Raw genomic sequence first — 18,737 nt, 5'->3', positions numbered from 1 at the left:
TATTGGTGATATAAGTTTAAGTTTAAGTTTAAACTTTCTTATTGTCTGTTGGGTAGAGGAATTGCATATCGAGAAGTACATTTTTCTTAACTGATAATATTTGACCTAATATAAAAAATAAAAAATAAAATTAATAATCAGTAAGTGAATATTCTTTACCAAACTTATTTATTAACATGTGAATTTATTTATCCAAGTTTGGATTGTATTTGAAGCTGTGAAAACTTTTCTGTTAATGACTTTTCTGGGAACGCAGATAGTGACCGACAAATCACCTTAAAAACTCGGTATATATTAAAATGTTTTTCCTCACCAACTTACTAATTTCAAAAGGGTCGTATAGAGGCAGAGATTAAGTTTTTTTTTGTTGGATCTGAATGTACATTAAAATTACCTTAGGAAAGACAAAGGAAATAAAACGAAAAGAAAAGGAGTGAAAAATAAAATACTTGTTTAGATTATATGGTAAGAAGAAAATTGAAATTAAAAATTATTTGGTTGCATAAAATGCAAATAAAATAATATAAATATTTTGTATCAGTGAGAATTTATTGTAAGTTTAGCATTCCTGAAAACAACAGAAAGTTGAAAAATTGGATTCGGAATCAATTTATACATGTCAAGCCTGGTGAACAAGCATTTTTTTTAATATTAGAAAAAAAAAATAGGGAAGTGGGATCATAGAAGTTAAGTGAGGTTAAGATATGGACAAAGTTTATACATTTACAAAATTCAACTTTTGCTGAGTCTATGATCTTGGATGTAAATTTCATCTTTTTATTTAACTTTTAAATTATAAAACTATCATGTTTTTAATATTTTATTTTCAAAGATTTGTGTAGAAAATACTAATTTAAAAACTTTTTTTTCTCTGTTTGTCGTACAGAATTTTAAAAAGAAAATGAGAATTTGGAATCAAATTTTGACAACAAAAAGTACAAAAGAAAGGAAACACACGAAAGTTTCCAACTTTTTCTTCAAGTTTTCAACTTACTTTTAACAGCAAAATACTTGATGTGATCACTGACACTCCAATTTTAGTGACAGAAAAACAACAAAAACAAAAGTTGCATTCATGTTATGTTGTGTTTCCACACCCTATTCTATCAAAGCAGGCACATTATCTTTGATATCTGAATCAATAATTTAATGGCAATCAAAGAACAAATTCATGAGATTGAAAACTTGTGGGGAAAAATTGTAATTAAATTTTGTCACTATACCAAATTGGAAGCCACAAGTTACTGCCCAAGCACATTATTTTAGTACTTCCTAATTCATGAACATTTTAAAAAGAACCCTATCATTCCTTCTCCTTTAAGACCATCCAAAAAGAGCAAGAATTATTTGAACAATATTGCCACTGATAACGGCCTTCAATAATTTTTCCTTCTCAGTTGTGTATGGAGGATATCTTATGGATGAATCTGCATCAAAACTTCTATAGAGAACTGACTTTCTATGGCTGAAACTATCAAAAGAGAATTTTCCATGGTAACAACCCATTCCACTCTCTTCAACTCCTCCAAAAGGCAAACCACGAGTTGCAACCTGCGAGCATAGACAAGTGTCTACATATTAACACATTTGAGTGCATGTATGAACTAGCTTAAATTTAAGGTTTTTGATTTCATTTGATGATTATATGTGCACTGGATTTTCAGCTTTCACTCATTCTATGCCCACACAAAATTTAGCTTGTGAAGTCTCAAGCATCTTATGTTATAGGTTCAATTTCATTTAGTGCTGAATTGATATACTAACGTCTTTAAGAACAACAATATGTTGATGATGAATATTTAAGTAAAAAACATGCAGGCAAACATGAAGATCAATGGTATATTGATGAGTGCAGGAATCAAGAAGAAAAAAGAGTGAGAATATCCAAGAAGGATTACTTGAACATTCTTGATAAAATAAATCTTTGTTTTCTTTCTTTACTAGTTCATGGGCTCATTGGTTTTAGAGTTTGTACAAATTCTTTCAATTTGTATTTTGTTTGTATTGTAGTTTGAGTTAAAAAATTGAGCTTCAATTGAAAACTCAATCAAGGCCTAATTAAGCCTTCAAAGTCTCGGCCAAAGAGAAGGAAGAGAAGAGTCAAAGAAAACACAGAAAGCATGGTGCCTCAAGGAACATGGAAAGCATGACTATACATGGATCACATCTCCTAGTTCTCTTCCAAACATAGACTCATCTAGATCTAGAATTTGAGTTTGAATTTTGAATTTTGAATTTTCCTCTCTAATTTCGTTGACGTTTTAGGTGCTTCAATAGCTATATATATTGAATGAGAATTTTTAGAACATTTGTCTATTAGGAGAGTGGTTCTTTTTCTTTTGAGTTTTATCTTGAAATTCTTGGAATATAAGTGGTGATTATCTGATGCATTTATATTGGGTTAATCTCAAGTAACATATTCTCCATTGCTACTTTTTTTCCATCTTTTCTGCTTCCTTTGACTACACTTTTATTTTACTTGTTCTAATGCTTTTATATTCTCACCATTATCTTTATAATTCAGTGCATAAGATTCTTATGTTCTTATTATATTTTTGTTTCATTTTGTGTTCTTGTGTTATTTGAATCTATGAATCAGAGCTTGACATAAGTCACTTCATATTTTAAGACAAAAATGAGATTCAACTCTGACCTCGCAAAAATATTAAAACTTATGGAAGCTTCCAATGCATGTTCATCCTCTATCATAAATATAACTGTATAACTAAGAAACTTAATAATTAGTATTCCGAAAAAACACTTCAAAGGATTATTTGTTCCAGAATGATGAAACCAATGGCTTTCATCACTTATTGATTCAAGCAACTTATATCAGCCAACCATCAGAAATTTTCTAAAGCTAAGTTCAATAATTTTATGTATGTCAATGAAAGATGTCAAATAAAGAGACGGAACTTTTCTTTTTCCTTCTATATGTGGAGCGCTAAAAGGAAACAATCGAATTATGAGAAAAATATGATGATAATTAAAAGATATTATGATAGCAAATGACAATTTTTCATCTGTGAATTTTAGGAAGAGGATAACTACATGGAGGATAGCGTCATTGATGAGTATCCCTCCTGATGATATCTTATCCACATAATCCTTCTTCAGCTGCTCATTGTTTGTGAAGAGATATGCAGCAAGAGGTTTTGGCCTTGATTTGATTATACTGTAGCAATCTTCTATGTTGTCCACCTGCAAAAATATAATTATATAATATGAAGAAACATATGAAGTCCTTTCAAAAATTATTTTTGTAATAGTTAATTTGGTTGGAAATAACCATGGGATAAAGGGAGTAAGAAAGATAGATATTACATGGTAACAGTGGTTTTATGCTTGAAAGGTAATTTTTTTTTTGGAAAAAACAAGTGAAGACTTTGAGTTAAGTTAGAATCATCTTTTCGATATGCTCTCATTCACACATAATAATACAAGAAAAGAGATGCAAGTTTAAGAACCGGTGTTTTGGGATCTACGTTAGTTGTAAAGGGATCAGGAAACTGGTAAAAAGAACAGTACGGTTTTAAAAGAGGTGGAATCAAATAATGGTCACTAACAGCTGGAAAAGGAAAAAAAAATGTCATAAATGAGATGGAACATGTTTTCGCTGCACAAAGAACCATGAACCACGATTCTTGTCAACATGTCTCAAACTGTACTTTTTCATAGTGAACTATAACTCACTGTGATGATTGGCAAAATTGGCCCAAATATCTCCTCCTGCATTACCAAAGCATCTTCAGGAACATCTAATATGATAGTTGGGGAAATTTTTCTGCAATATGAAGGAAGAATCTCATGTTATGATATCTTATAAGTGATATTACAATCATAAACATTAAAAGAAGAATGTCACTCACAATTTCTTCTCATCCCTCTGACCTCCTAAAACAATCTTGTCAGATACCTTATCCTCATCCAAGAGTTTCACAAGCCGTGCAAACTGGTTAGAAGACACAATCCGTGACATGTCTTTTGATTCCAATGGATCTTTACCAAAAAATTGTTCCAATTCTTCTTTTAAGGCACTTATCTGTCGAGTGAGAATTCATCAAGAGTAATATATTTTAATAGTGCACAGCATTTTGTATTTTTTAGGCCACCTTACCAGCTTTGGAGCAAACTCTTTTCTTGTGATGATATAATCAACAGCAATGCATGCTTGTCCACTATTGCATCCCCACTTGCCAGCTATTATCCTCCTAGCAGTAACCTGAAAATTCAATGATCATTATAAACGAAAATATGTTACACGATGTGTAAATCAGGAGATCCTTCAAAGATGTTACTTGTAAGTTGACATCTGATTCAACAACAGCAGGGCACTTTCCTCCAAGTTCCAGAATCACTGGTGTAAGATGCTTTGCAGCTGCAGCCATGACAATGCGACCAACTCTCGCACTACCTGCAAAAAGCGGGTTGATTATGCATGGAACCTTATGGCGAAGCAGGCATGCTAAATGAGCTATATGCATTTGACTTGTTAATTATAGAATGAAAATTTCAACTGTGCTAACTCAAATCCTGGACATAATTTATAATGTGTTAATAGGATCAGACATTTATATGAAACAGCTTTAATCAGATACAAATTTCAGGCATCTTAAAATGAATCTATTTGATGTAGGATGTGGATAAAAAATTAGAAGACATGTTACCTGTATAAAGTATCTTATCCCACTTCTGCTCCAGGAGAGCAGTTGTTTCAGGAACAGCCCCTTCAACAACTCTTATGGCAGAATTGTCCAAATATTGTTCGATCAAATTTGCAAGCAGTGATGATGTTGCTGGAGCAATTTCTGATGGTTTAAGGACCACTGTGTTACCCGCACAAATGGCTCCAATAACAGGATCCATTGATAACACTGAATATAGGAAGTAAAAACAAATCAATGGAAAGAAAATGACATAAAAAAGAAGCAAGTGAACAAATTAGAGTAAGCATCTCCCTCCACAAAAGAAAGATATAAATACATTTCTGAATACCAAAAGATTATGATGATATTGAGAAGAATGCACAAGTATCACAGACTTGGCTCTAATTTATTGAAATTTTAAGCAAGTGGCCACAATCGTTGGCCAAATTCACATACAGAGAACAGAGTGAATTTTAGAGCTTGAAATAACTGGTGAAATTTGAATTTTGACAGAAAGAAAAGTGTGCAAAAAGGTTTGTATTTACAATAACACATCCCGAAGAAGTCCTCCACAGTGACGAAAACAATTGACATGAAGAAAAGCTATTCTCCATGATAACCAAACATTTGATAGATGTGTGAATTGAATGAAAAAGGAACATCTACATACAGAAAGGAAAATTCCATGTAGAGATAACCAACACCACCCCCAGCGGTTCTGGCACAATCTCTGCTGTTGATGGAAATGTTGTGATTGAAGTACTCACCTAAAAGGGTAAAAGACATTTGGTTGTTAATTAATAAAACTATGTTGGAACTTATTGCTCGTCTTGCAATTTACCCTCTCAGGCTTCATCCAGTTTTTCAGCCCCTCAAGTGCTTCACTGCATGAGGATTTTACCTGGGAAACCTGCATTAAGAAACATAGCAAATCTGATGTGACCATGATGATAGTGAGGCTGACAAGACTACTGGACATATCGAAACATTAAATGGAAACATGACAAGGGAATGGAGAAAAAGCAAATGGAGAGAATTCCATAAACTAATGCATAACAGGAGCAAGAAATTGAAGACCTCAGATACAAATGCTTCAAATTGAGGTTTAGCAAGGTCCTTATATAGAGCTTCAGTGATTTCCTTCTCATTCTCTTTCAACAGCTTAAAAATGGCCTCCAACTGGGAAACCCTCCATTCATAGCTCTTTGTCCTGCCTGAATCAAAGCAATTTCTGAGATCTCTAACAAGCAAATTAGCCTTCTCTCCATCAAATATCTGCTTCTCTTCTAATTCTGGCAACACTGATAGGGTTGCAGAACATCTTCACAAGATAAACCATACATGCAACCAAACCACATAAAAAGAACATTGTAATTGTGCAAATACTATTAGAACACCTCATGACCAGAAAAGGTGGAGGCAGAGAGAGGGCTTACAAGATAGAAGAGAAAACAACAGAACGGGAGTGGAAATGAACTTGCTTGGGGAAGCACTTTCTGGTTAAATGGCCTCCAAAGGCTCTTGAACTAACTGGGTCACTGTTAATATGAAGAACTAGGATAAGAAGCCCGCCAATTATGATGAAATTGCAGTTTTTTTTTTCAACTTATATTCAGCAATTCTATTATTATTTTGGGTGATTATACTTCCCATCAAGTTGCATTGACCATCTTTGTTTTCATATCACAAAATAAATAAAAATTACATGAACAATCACTGCCTTAATGAATACAAAAGGCAGAAGAAAATAAAACACGTACCTAACAGCAAGGAACGGCCCAAGGCAGAGGCTTTTCATGGTAGGACAAGAAGCAGAAAAATCTTTGGTAGTGATGTCTAAAACTAAAATTTCAAAATCTGAATTAACTTGCATACATATAAGCATAACCAGAGTGAGTTCTCAGCCATGGAAAAATTCGAAGATAATGTGGCACACAATTAATGACTAGGTACTAATCATGTCTAACTTGACAAAGACATGTCCAAAATCCAAAATTGAAAGAAACGTTTTAGTTTGGCAGTAAGACAAAAAAAAAAAAAAAAAAAAAAAAAAAAAACTTGCGTAGAGAAGTAATGTTTGGTAATGGAATGGGTAGGATTTTATGTGGTACAGAACCCACATGGATCTCTTGAATCCTAACCGTTCCATGCAGCATGTATCATGCATCATGCATCTCCTTTGGCACAGTCCCTGAATCAAAACGAGTAAAATGAGTGAAGATGGATCAAGGGTGACAAATACCTTCATAAAAATTCAAATGTGTGTACTGTGCTAGTTGAAGACGAAAGGTCAGAATCACGACACAGAACACTGGCTTTGTGTCCGTGTACCTTTTCCACGTAATGGACCCGTATCTACCCACAACGATTAAAATGGGACCACACTGTAACTTTGATGTTTTCTAATCATTAATTAGGTATTAATCTCGATATTTAAGATAAATTAATTTTTATCCCTTAAAAACAATTACTTTAATCCCTCCCATTTCAAAAACACATATTTAGCTTTTGAAATCTCAAGTCATTATGTCATGCCATTAATATTTATGCCACACCATAAATATTAACTATTTACAATTATGATAAAATTAAATACATATTTAATCATGTTATTGTAAAATAGTATCACCCACCAACATTTATTAATTACTAATCTTTGTTCAAGAAGATAACTACTAACTCAGGTATCAGTCTATTTTTCTTTAAAATGACTTTGTTTGATAATATCTTCAGTACCTTTTATACCAAAGACAAAGATATGTTTCTTGTGAATTTTATTTGGTTTTAGAAAGAAAAAAAAGTCTAAGAAACTATTTCTCTTTTCAATTTGAAGATCAAAGTGGTTTTAGCACAAATGTTTAAGCTTTCTTTTATTGTAACTGATATAGTTGAATAGATTTGTAAAGTTCAGTTTGCTTTTCTACCTTCCACTTCCACTTTTCCTTTTATTTTTCTTGATAAGCCTTCCACTTATGTTTCTCATGGATTAAAATATTAATGGATAACATGGTTCCCTATTCAATCAAGTCATTCATATGATAGATATTTCAAGAGTTCCATTGGATAAAAGAAGATTATATATATCCAATAACTCGTAAATCTACTATTTCAACTTTTATCCTAAATAGTTATATTATTATTATAACTATTTATTAATGTAAAGTGAAGTGGTTCTCCACTACCATCGATAACACCTGGACCAGTTCCAATCCCAACCTTGTTACCAGATACATAGATTCCTATTTCTTCACGCTGTTGTAAAAGTTTCGGTAGGGCATCAAACAGTTTCATCCATAAAAAAAAATGAACTAACTCAGAATGCTGACTTAGTTTGAACAGTTTTCATGTAGTGGCCACTAATAGAAACAATGGTACGGATTGGGTGACCGAAAGGTGTTGAATTAGTGTGACTTTTATACCAATTTCAAATTTCAGCTGAATCTTTTTGTATTATCTTCTGTAAAATCTTCAAAGGTTTAGCGAAGAGACAACGTAATATACTGAAATATTAGTGCAGCACAGAAAACTCAAATAGTAAGCAAGGGCATGTTCTCATTATATTCATGACAGAGTGCACGTGTTCATCCACATTCTCTATGTGAGCATTCAGAAATATAGCTTGCAAACAACATAATTGTTATTTTACATTGAACAAATATGCGAATCTATAGACTTACAAGTCGTATCATAATGAATATATTCAAAATCTCAAAATTCAAGATGGGAAGGAAGTGCAGTTTTTTTTTTTTGTGGGAGAGTGACAAAAGACTTAACAAAGATCTAAACTGTACTAAGGGATCATGTTGTATGGGCACCATGGGTTCTTGAAGCCCATATTCCGAACACAAGAAACCAGAAAACGAACAAGATTGCCCAATAACGTGCAGGTCCATACTTGATTCTGGTAAGCACAAACTGCAATAACCACAAGTATACAAAACAAACGAGTCAGACTCTAACAACAGGATTCAAATAAAAAAAGTGCAGTTATGAATATGCCACTGAGATCAAGCATGTATTCTATTTTTAAGCACAAGAAGAGAGTACAACCATAAATACTAGTCAAATAAGTGAGAGAACCTCAAGGCTTTTTAAAGTACTTTATCCTACTTAATGTGAGGTAGTCCTTTCCGTGGCCCAACCCTCAACAAGGGCACTAACTGTTGGGACTAAAACAAAAAAGGAGAATCCAATCCAAAATTTGGAAATTGTTCATTCATCTATTCAATTGTTTATTTTGGTACAAGGCCACAGGTATCTTCCTAAAAGACAATCCCATTCGAGTAGGATAAAAACATAGTCAAGTGTGAATTCATCCAAACATAACAAAATCTGAATAAAACTTCTTCAGTAAAATACAATGGGAGCAAAAGGAAGGGACACAGAGTACTTACAAAGCGGAAGAAAACCACCACTGCTAAAGCACAAACCCCTCCAAGTAAGATATGAAGACCACTTCTAGCAGTTTTCTGGACAACAAACAAAGGCTGTATTATCCATATGCCTCTAACAAAATCAATAGGGAAGAAGAAACATATAGACACACACACAACACAAGGGAGTGTAACAAAACGAAAAGAAAGTAATAAAGTTGTTTCATCACTTTATGCATGAATCGACAATCAAAACAAATTTTAGAGACCAAAGCACCCCGAAAAATACAAGCATTACGTTTGAATCACACAAGCTGAAGACTAGCAAAAAAGGCCCTGATAAGATTTTAGTCTCAATATACTTGCTGGTCTTTATAGTTAAGAAACCATAAAAATATTTTCTAGCTGCATACACCCAGTGCTGTGTAATGCTAAAAACAGTTGTCCAAAAGGAATATATCCACCTTGGTGTGCAAAGACAAGTGGCATACTTTTTTCTTAGATGCGCACACATCAAGTCTTTTAGTAACAAACAACCATAAAATGAACACACTTCACAGTATACACCACATCGATAAATGACCATTCAATTTTAATAATTAACAACCTCTTCCTATCGCCCAAAATTGCATTTTACCTGACATTATTTGCCCTCATAATTGAGACTCTCAGACATAATTCTAACATGTGTGTTTAGATGGAGGGTACGATTGAGTAGACCTAACCGTTGTGAGGGAGTTTATTGAAACGGGGAGGAAAATGAAGGATCATCATTCTTCCCGGTTATAATCCTGCTATTGATTTTCCAGAATGTATGTTTTACTAAAACAGATTGGTAGAATATTGAATAAGGATGAAAGCAGCTTCTTTAAAAATAAATAGCATTTGGTCTAGCAGATGAAGAATCACATGAGAAAAGGGTGGCCCTACAGATTATGTAGAGCAAGGAATTGTTAGCGAGCCAAACTATTATATTTGCTTCATGTATGAGTAACTCATTAAACCAGCCTCAATGTATGCATCACTATCACAACCTCTTCAAAGTTTAAGCCTACAATTATGTAAATTCATAAGTTGAAAGTAAACCAAAAGTAGTTGTATACAATCATGGTATTGATCCATGTACAGGGACTTTCAGGAAAAGAAAAGGCAACTAAGAACTTGTCGTACAAATGTATTAGCACGATCATGTACTTATTCCCATTGATAATTTTACATACCTTTCCAACACGAGGGGCTATAAGCCACGCAAGGGTGATGGTAAGCAGCCCCGTAGCAAGCAGGATTCCTGTACCCTCCACGGCCCATTTAGTTGCAGTATTTTGTACAGGGACAGCATCTTCAGTAACAATACTCAAAGGCTGCTCAGAAGCAACCTGTGAAACTGTGTCCACATTGCTAACGTTGTTATTGGTACTGCTATGATGAGGACAAAACCATAGTGCAATCTCAATTAGCCGTTGCCTCCGAATAGCAGCCACTGCATCAGGATCCACACCAGCATTTGCACGAGCTTGTGCTGGACCAGGATCACCACTAGCAGTTCTTTCCCTCAATACTTCATACTCCTTCAAAGCACCAACAACCTTATTGAAGTCAGAAACTCTGATATTATTTGCTATATGTCCACATATTTCACAAATGGTAGATCCATGGTTGACAAACCACTTGAGTGCACAAGCATAATGTACTAAAGCAAGATCGTTTTTACAAGAACATCCAAGTTCAACCAGTTTATCTTGATGAGACAAACCAAGTTCCAAATCGCTTTTACAAATGAAAACCTCCCCATCAGGGCTTACAAATTCCACCATCCCTGTATTTTTTTCAATGTTTCTGTTAAGAGACATGTTTCTGGGAATTCCATTGCCATCACACCCTACTTCCCCCTTGCTTTTACACAATTCTGAACCTGGGGTGATGCCCAAAAATTCTAGCGCTGCATCTGCCCTTTTATCAGATTCAGTACATTGGCACACACGACAAGTTTCCAAGCCTTCCTTGTCCAGACTAATTCGAGCATGAGATTCTAAATCTCCATTCTCAACAGTGGAGGAACCATCATCACTGACTTCTTCCTTTGTCCTTCCTGAATCATTTTCTCTGCCCATCTGATCAGTCTTTAGACTCAGACACAAAATGAACTTTCAGATTGTTAGACCATTCTTCTACTTCAATAAGATTAACTTAATTGAGTACACAAACCCTTCTTCTGCACTGAGAATCATCGTCAAGAAAAAAACTAGCATTCCAACACACAGAAACAACAACAACCATTCGCAGAAAATATGTTTTGACTTCAATTTTAAAGCAGAGGCCCTCAGCAGAAAACAATGGAACGAGATTGGACCAAATATTCTCCAGAAGAATACAGAAACTTCAATGCTGCAGATCCAGTTCTTCTGTACCCTGAAACACGTATATGTATGTTAATTGCAATTCAGTGTCATAATCTCTAGTTGAATATTAAAAATTAACAAATAAATAAAACATGAAGAGTGAAGCAGTCCAAAATTCCAAGGGAAATTCAAAAATCAATCTTTATCTACCCCAAAGGCCAGATTTTGTTATTGAGCGAATATTATAGAATAAATCTGAAAAATAAACTAAAACTGGCACACAACTGAGAATGTGATAATGGGGCGGCGGAGGCGGCACCCACAATTGAAAGACGCAAAATTCAGAAAACCCAATTGTTTGGTTTTATAAGGGCAACAGTGAAATCTCTTACTAATAATGGAAATTTGAAAAAAAAAATGGAAGATTCAGGTGACAGCAGTGAAGAATAACTTACCCAGAGAGAACTGATTTGAGTTGAGTGCGTTAGAGGGTCTTGTCTTGTGTTGTGAGTTTCATTCACTCATTCACTCACTTCTCACTTATTGCTACTACTCTTCTCTTCTATTATCTTCTTATTTATGCATCTTTTGCTCGCATCGTTTTTCTTTCTTTCTTTCTCTTTCACAAAAACAGTTCAATAATACATTTTCACCGTTTTCAGCTCTGACACTGCATACATACATACATACCAATTGCGTCTACCCACCCTTCTCCATTTGTAGCATTTTCCTTACCGAACATCAATACCATCACGCATCTATATAATAAAAGCACTTTTTTTTATTCCTATTTTTGTGTGTTACCATTTTTTCCTTGTATTCCTCAAATCTTCCTTAACATTCATGTTTTTTCTATCTTACATCAATCATAGTATTTTGCTTTTCCTTTTTTCCTACAATAAAATTATTAGAATTGTTGTGAGAACGATTTATTTAATGAGAATTTCGAATTTGATTTCCACCCTTAACATTCACTCAGTGACGTTAAAATGCTGCCATCACTACTAATCTTTGGCTTAACGAATTATTGGAAGGTACATAGGAAAAAAACACTAATGGGAAATTTAGACAATATGAAAGAAGTTACATATTTTAACTCTTAGTTTAAGGGACTGAATATGGAATAACTTAGTATTTATTTTTTAGATTTTTTTAAATAAAAGGTCATTTGTGCTTATTCCGTTTTAAAAAAATTACTTTTATACATTTAATTCTTTTTCTTCAAAAATAACTTTTCATTTTAGTTAAACTTAAATTGTTTTGAAAACTTTAAACAAATTGTAATTTTTTTAAAGGGATTATTTACACTATTATAAAATAGTCATATAATGGTTTTATAATCAGTTTTTCTGTTGTTAGACAATTTTACATTTTATTATTTGATGAAATATATAATTACTAAAATCTTTCTACCAAAAATATTTATTTAATTTCTTAACTAAATAACTTTATAACTCCTTAATTTTTATCCTTACAAAATTACTTATGTTTTTTGTTTTTTACAGATAGAAATACTAGTTAATTTATATTGCTACTTTTTAAATTTTAAAAGACATCTATTTTAAGATATTAAAATATGCTTTAATTATTAAAATATATACAAACATTTTGACTTTTAAACATGGTCCATCTTCGTAAACCACCATTTATTGGAACCTTTTATTTGTTTTATAACATTTCATGCAATTAATTATTAATTTTGAAGATAGTTGTAACATCCCAATTTCAGCAGGTTAAAACTAATAAAAATAGGGAGTTTTATCATAGTTCCAAAACAGATAATCCAGTGTACCCAATATATTAATACAGTCTTACAAAAGGTATGACTATAAAAATATATCACTTATACACTTAAACTAAACTAATAAACTCTGTACTACTGACCACTGCTAAAGCTCCCACTGGAAACCTCCTCTTTAACACTAACACGATGGCTCTTCATCCTCCAGAAGTGCCTTTGACACTGCAACCACATCTGCTCCCACCGAATAGGTGATCATCGCAAAAGGAAACATACAACACAAGACAGGAACACAAAAAGCAAGGGTAAGCTAATCTGATTAAGGAATCATGCAGTTCAATTATAAACAGAAACCACGCAATCTTTCTCATTATCACCAGAATCATATAGACCACCACAATACATTTACATGACTCTAGACTCAATATCCGGATTATGTAAGCGACATCGGATCTCTTGGTGGCTTGCACCTGCGATGGTTCCCAAACTCTGCAGAGTTTGGACACAAGGGGTTATCACCCAACCACTCCTAAGGTAAGTCCCATCACCTCTATGGCGGATCGGGTCCATAGACCAGGACCTCCTGCTACTCCCCCCGACGTAATCCATCATACTCTACATGAGTCTTAATGGTTACTAGGAGCGTCAGGATGCCAACCAAAACTAAGTCCTTATGTCCTTACATACACTAAAACATTCCTCTTAGAATTTCCCTTGAAATCCTAACTCTAACATACTTCCATTCACATCAAGTTCATACTCAATTCCTTCATACAGTCCAACATGCATAGGGATCACAGGCATTATCAACCAGCATTATCTTAAGGCAACCAATCAAACATCAAGAAATCAAAACAGTGGGAAAACCAATATTCTGCAGGAAATTTCGCTTAGGCTAGATGGTCTCGCCTAGGCTAGAGAGTCAATCTCGCTTAGGCGAGTTGATCTCGCCTGGGCGAGACATCATACAGTGGCGAATTACAAATCCTGGGCGAACTCTCGCTCAGGCTAGACTGGCTCGCCTAGGCGAGATGTCATCTCGCTCAGGCGACCCCAACTCGCCTAGGCGAGATTTCGCACAATTAACAAGGGTGAGCTTCTGGTATTTTCGCTCAGGCGAGATCGACTCGCCTAGGCCAAACTACCAGAAATCCTCCCTGTTGTGCACATGCAAACTCGCTCAAAGGCATCTACCACTCAATTTCACACACCAACAGTTTCAATCATCAATTACACAAACAATCATGCAATTAAAACACTCACGAATACAATCTACATCAAATGAGTTACAGAATTAGCTTCCCTTACCTGTTATCCTGTTTAGACAACTTTATAAACGTCAACGCCTTAAAAACGTCAACACCTCTAACTCCACAGGATGCTCTATCTACACATAGAAACATCACAAGAATGATCAGGACATACCGTTATGATCACTGATCAGCAGAGACTCATATTGATGATTAAAACGTCGCATGCAAGCGGAAGAGGGCCTGCATGCAACAGAAAACAGAAAAAGACTAAAATAAAGAGCGAAAACTCAACTTACGCGAACGGAGAAACTGATCGGTCCAATTTGAAGAACTCGCCGAGAGGATCAATCCTACGGTCCCGGTTCTTCAATCAGATGACCAGAGAGACAGAACCTCTAGAGAGAAGTCAGAGAACTCTAGAAAAGTGGTTTCTAGAGAGATGATGTGTTTTAAAATAATGAAACTCGTTTATAACAATTCTATTTATACTAAAACCTTTTAATATTAAAATAATTGAGTCTCACTATTTTTAAACCACTATCACTTTTAAAACGCCATTTTCTAGGGTCTTACATTCTCCCCAACAAGAAAAATTTTCGTCCCCGAAAATTCACTCGTCAGATAGAAAGAAAACCATGCTATCCTCATGTTCTCTAGAACAACCACCTAGACATGACTAACTTAACGATTACAACAGCTAAACTGACTGAAAACTCTGCCTCTGTGCTAAGCGATATATGTTTAACAGTATAGATTGGATTAGTCACTACTTTCAAAGTAACTTTCCACCTTCCACCTTAAAACTTGAATGATCATTGACACCTAACCAACCCACTTATGTCTGATATGCTGACCCACCTTCCACATGTTCTCCACTACTTCTAGTAGGTGTTTACCAAAATGTAAAGATTTGCAACCGATCTCAACCTAGAACGCGATTGTTATCACTTCTCATTATCTAGTTTCTTCCTTGAGGTACCACTCATCTGACTTGGTCACACACAACTTCATAACATTCTTGACCACCCTATCCACCACCATCCTCATGACATCATGTTTCTCATACTGACTTTGACCAGGGCAGCAAAGTCCATAATAATGCTATCCCACTTCCAGAGTAGACCCTTCACTTGCGGCAACAACGACCCCAAATTCTGATACTTTCTCAGCATTTTATTAAACCCTTTAATCTTCAACCATTTCTCCACCAATTCTTACTCTTCAGTGTCGAACCAACCACTGCAATTCCCTTTCCGCTTAAAACATATACTAGCACTTTTCCACTTCTACGGTGATAGCACAACTCAAAACCATAACTTGATTTTGCTCTCTCGTTTCCTATCCATTTCCCTCTATGCAACTTCATACTTCTAGTTGTTGATGATCACTAAAAATCTTTAACAAATCTTCATAACACTGACACATCTGTTGTTTTAGAGAACTCACTACCACATCAACCACCAGGTTAAGAGTAAGATACCCCCTCTTTTTCTGTTTTCCCACTATTGATAAGTATATCCCACCATTATTCCGCTGCGTCACTCTGATCAACAACCATTTTCACATATGATGTGTTTAACCACAATAAACCGCAAAAGAATAATCAATCATTAAAGCGCCGATCATGTTTTTCTTCAACGTCTTGACGACTCTCTTCACACTTGAGAAACTTGTCACGAAACCTTGATAATAATTTGCTTGTAAAACCTTACTTAAAGTCACTCTTAGAACTTCCCTTCCCTTAACACATTTTCCACTCATCTTAACCACTTACAGTCGTAGATCTTAACATATAATTACTTCTCTTTCCAAACTTTGTTAGACTAGATTACTAAAGATGATACACTGCGATTAAACCATTGCTTTTCTAAGGACTCCTCCACCTGTTGTCTTGACTCCACACTTTTAGCAAAACCATCCAATGTAAAACTATTGATACTGGTTACGTTTCATATATCACTGCCATAATGAATCCCACTGTTTGTCGGTGATTGTTCTAACATCTGCTTCATAACATAACTAAAATTGCTTCACCACTAAGATCCCTTGCATATGTTTTTCGCGGCCTTTACTAGATAAACACTCATACCGGTAACACTCTGTCTTCACTTTTCAACTTGTTCCATACATTGATGCACAACCATTTACTCACCTTCTTGAAACAAGGAACATCACTTCCTATGATACCACATTCCACCAGAATGAGCTTGGAAAACAACCAAGTCACCCTTGAGATTTATGCTCCCAAACCTTGTAAAGGAAACAATTTAAGTTAACTTTGAATTTGAATCATTTGATCACCTCGAAACATACCACCCGTCCAAGAAACATTTACTTGTTTGCCATAGAAGAAAAACTACTAGCTCAAACTCCAACTCTTCCTTGCAGTTAACCATGACTCATTTACCATATTGACGACACCAAGGTTTTATAATCACGAACGAAACCAAAACTCATATCCCAAACACCACCTTCTGAATTTGATAATTTGCATTAACAACTCCAACACTAACTACCGTAGACACCATTTTAACAAGATTTTTCTTCTCTTTTCATCATTTACGGTGCTCTGCCTTCTCTAGCTTTTATCGTTCCCACAAGATCAAACTTAACGGTTCACTTCTTCTCCCCACACTTGAATTTCTCTACCTCAACCCCAAAGTCAATGCTTATGCTCATGAATTACTTTTCTTTGAAACATCCCGCTGTCTACTGAAAAGATCCAAGCATCTCCTTCTGATTATTGAACCTAATATGAAACCTTTATGCCACTTCATTCTCATCCACATATTATTTCTCTTTCTACTTAGGAAACATCATCTTACCTAACTGATCCGCAAACTTTGATATGTCTTAACCTCCCACTAGGGATTTGTCGTCTTTTTACACTTCACGATCTTTATCTTTATTAGCTTGCTCGATGTCAAACAATCTCATTATTTTCTGTAACCTAGGATCTACCAACTGTTTTTCTTCCACCAATCCAATAAAGCACTAGATATGGTCTTACGACTATATCTAATGACACTTCTCCTAACATTGCATGTATCTGGATAACTCTGAACCTCAAAATTGCCATGATGTAGAACCAAGTTAATTTTCCCCAAACATTGTTGCGCTGACATACACTGATATCTTCAATATTTCTAACCTTTGAACTCAACTTCTTTTGGAAAACTTGTGATATTTGATCTCGTGAGTCTGCCCTTGAAGCTTCCTTAGTCTAAACATTGATGCTAAATTTTAACCTCTTCATCCAGTCTACTAACCCAAAGCTTAACTTTCCTCGCTCATCGATCTACTTCATACAACAAACCTATATCCTTGAGACAAAAAGTTATCTCAAAAGTTATGTCCAACCCTCACAAAGGTAAGCAGGTCAAGTTGACGTTGAATCTGCATTCCTCTATCACTATAAACACTAAACGCAAACCACAGAGGTGCAACAAAACAAACATGGACACAGAAAGCAAAACTCTAACATCTATTGATAACCAAAACTTTTCTCTATCTCTCTTATTTTCTCAAACCAGTAAAATTAAGAAAGGAAAATAATCTTTGATCTAGTCATGAGTGTGCACCCTCATTACTTTATCAAGACGTTTTCTGTTCTTAATACTTTCGGTTTCAAAGACAAACTCTACTAAACTCGAACTCCAACACAAAAAAAAGACATGACAAACCCACAACCCTCAGGTCATCCTAAGGACGAACTACTCTGATACCATAAATGTAACATCCCAATTTCAGCAGCTTAAAACTAATAAAAATAGGGAGTTTCATCATAGTTCCAAAACAGATAATCCAGTGTACCCAATATATTAATACAGTCTTACAAAAGGTATGACTATAAAAATATATCACTTATACACTTAAACTAAACTAATAAACTCTGTACTATTGACCACTGCTAAAGCTCCCACTGGAAACCTCCTCTTCAACACTAACACGATGGCTCTTCATCCTCCAGAAGTGCCTTTGACACTGCAACCACATCTGCTCCCACCGAATAGGTGATCATCGCAAAAGGAAACATACAACACAAGACAGGAACACAAAAAGCAAGGGTAAGCTAATCTGATTAAGGAATCATGCAGTTCAATTATAAACAGAAACCACACAATCTTTCTCATTATCACCAGAATCATATAGACCACCACAATACATTTACATGACTCTAGACTCAATATCCGGATTATGTAAGCGACATCGAATCTCTTGGTGGCTTGCACCTGCGATGGTTCCCAAACTCTGCAGAGTTTGGACACAAGGGGTTATCACCCAACCACTCCCAAGGTAAGTCCCATCACCTCTATGGCGGATCGGGTCCATAGACCAGGACCTCCTGCTACTCCCCCCGACGTAATCCATCATACTCTACATGA

At 35.0% G+C, this 18,737-nt stretch overlaps 2 protein-coding genes across 2 annotated transcripts; both read right to left on the bottom strand.

The window, feature by feature from the left end:
* Positions 1-1,145: 1,145 nt before the first annotated feature.
* Positions 1,146-6,670, bottom strand: LOC114179122 (aldehyde dehydrogenase family 3 member H1-like). Its single transcript, XM_028065345.2, has 12 exons — positions 6,407-6,670; positions 6,083-6,184; positions 5,724-5,967; positions 5,488-5,556; positions 5,317-5,413; positions 4,668-4,874; positions 4,299-4,414; positions 4,118-4,222; positions 3,870-4,042; positions 3,694-3,784; positions 3,052-3,201; positions 1,146-1,551 (listed from the first exon to the last, which is right to left on the bottom strand). The coding sequence occupies exons 1-12, from the start codon at positions 6,529-6,531 to the stop codon at positions 1,318-1,320; spliced, it is 1,713 nt and encodes a 570-aa protein (XP_027921146.1). The 5' UTR covers positions 6,532-6,670; the 3' UTR covers positions 1,146-1,317.
* A 1,508-nt stretch (positions 6,671-8,178) lies between these two features.
* LOC114179001 (RING/FYVE/PHD zinc finger superfamily protein) lies at positions 8,179-12,095 on the bottom strand. The gene is made up of 4 exons (XM_028065178.1): positions 11,814-12,095; positions 10,240-11,428; positions 9,041-9,115; positions 8,179-8,561 (listed from the first exon to the last, which is right to left on the bottom strand). Exons 2-4 carry the CDS (start codon positions 11,128-11,130, stop codon positions 8,445-8,447), a joined length of 1,083 nt encoding a protein of 360 aa, XP_027920979.1. The 5' UTR covers positions 11,131-11,428; positions 11,814-12,095; the 3' UTR covers positions 8,179-8,444.
* Positions 12,096-18,737: the final 6,642 nt, after the last annotated feature.

The sequence above is a fragment of the Vigna unguiculata genome, chromosome 3, assembly GCF_037176805.1.
Source record: "Vigna unguiculata cultivar grain cowpea cultivar isolate G323 ecotype 2 chromosome 3, ASM3717680v1, whole genome shotgun sequence".
NCBI lineage: Eukaryota > Viridiplantae > Streptophyta > Magnoliopsida > Fabales > Fabaceae > Vigna > Vigna unguiculata.
This window is presented reverse-complemented; position numbering and strand designations above follow the sequence as displayed.

Bases quoted from the DNA above. Each gene is read 5' to 3' on its own strand.
- LOC114179122 (XM_028065345.2), bottom strand. From the start codon at position 6,531: ATGCTTATATGTATGCAAGTTAATTCAGATTTTGAAATTTTAGTTTTA. The intron at 4,043-4,117 runs GTAAGGTGGCCT...CTCACTCGACAG, and splicing joins AAGAGTTTGCTCCAAAGCTG to ATAAGTGCCTTAAAAGAAGA. The intron at 3,785-3,869 runs GTGAGTGACATT...TTCATATTGCAG, and splicing joins CAGAGGGATGAGAAGAAATT to AAAAATTTCCCCAACTATCA.
- LOC114179001 (XM_028065178.1), bottom strand. From the start codon at position 11,130: ATGGGCAGAGAAAATGATTCAGGAAGGACAAAGGAAGAAGTCAGTGAT. The intron at 9,116-10,239 runs GTATGTAAAATT...TTTGTTGTCCAG, and splicing joins TAGCCCCTCGTGTTGGAAAG to AAAACTGCTAGAAGTGGTCT. The intron at 8,562-9,040 runs GTAAGTACTCTG...TGGTTATTGCAG, and splicing joins TGGTGGTTTTCTTCCGCTTT to TTTGTGCTTACCAGAATCAA.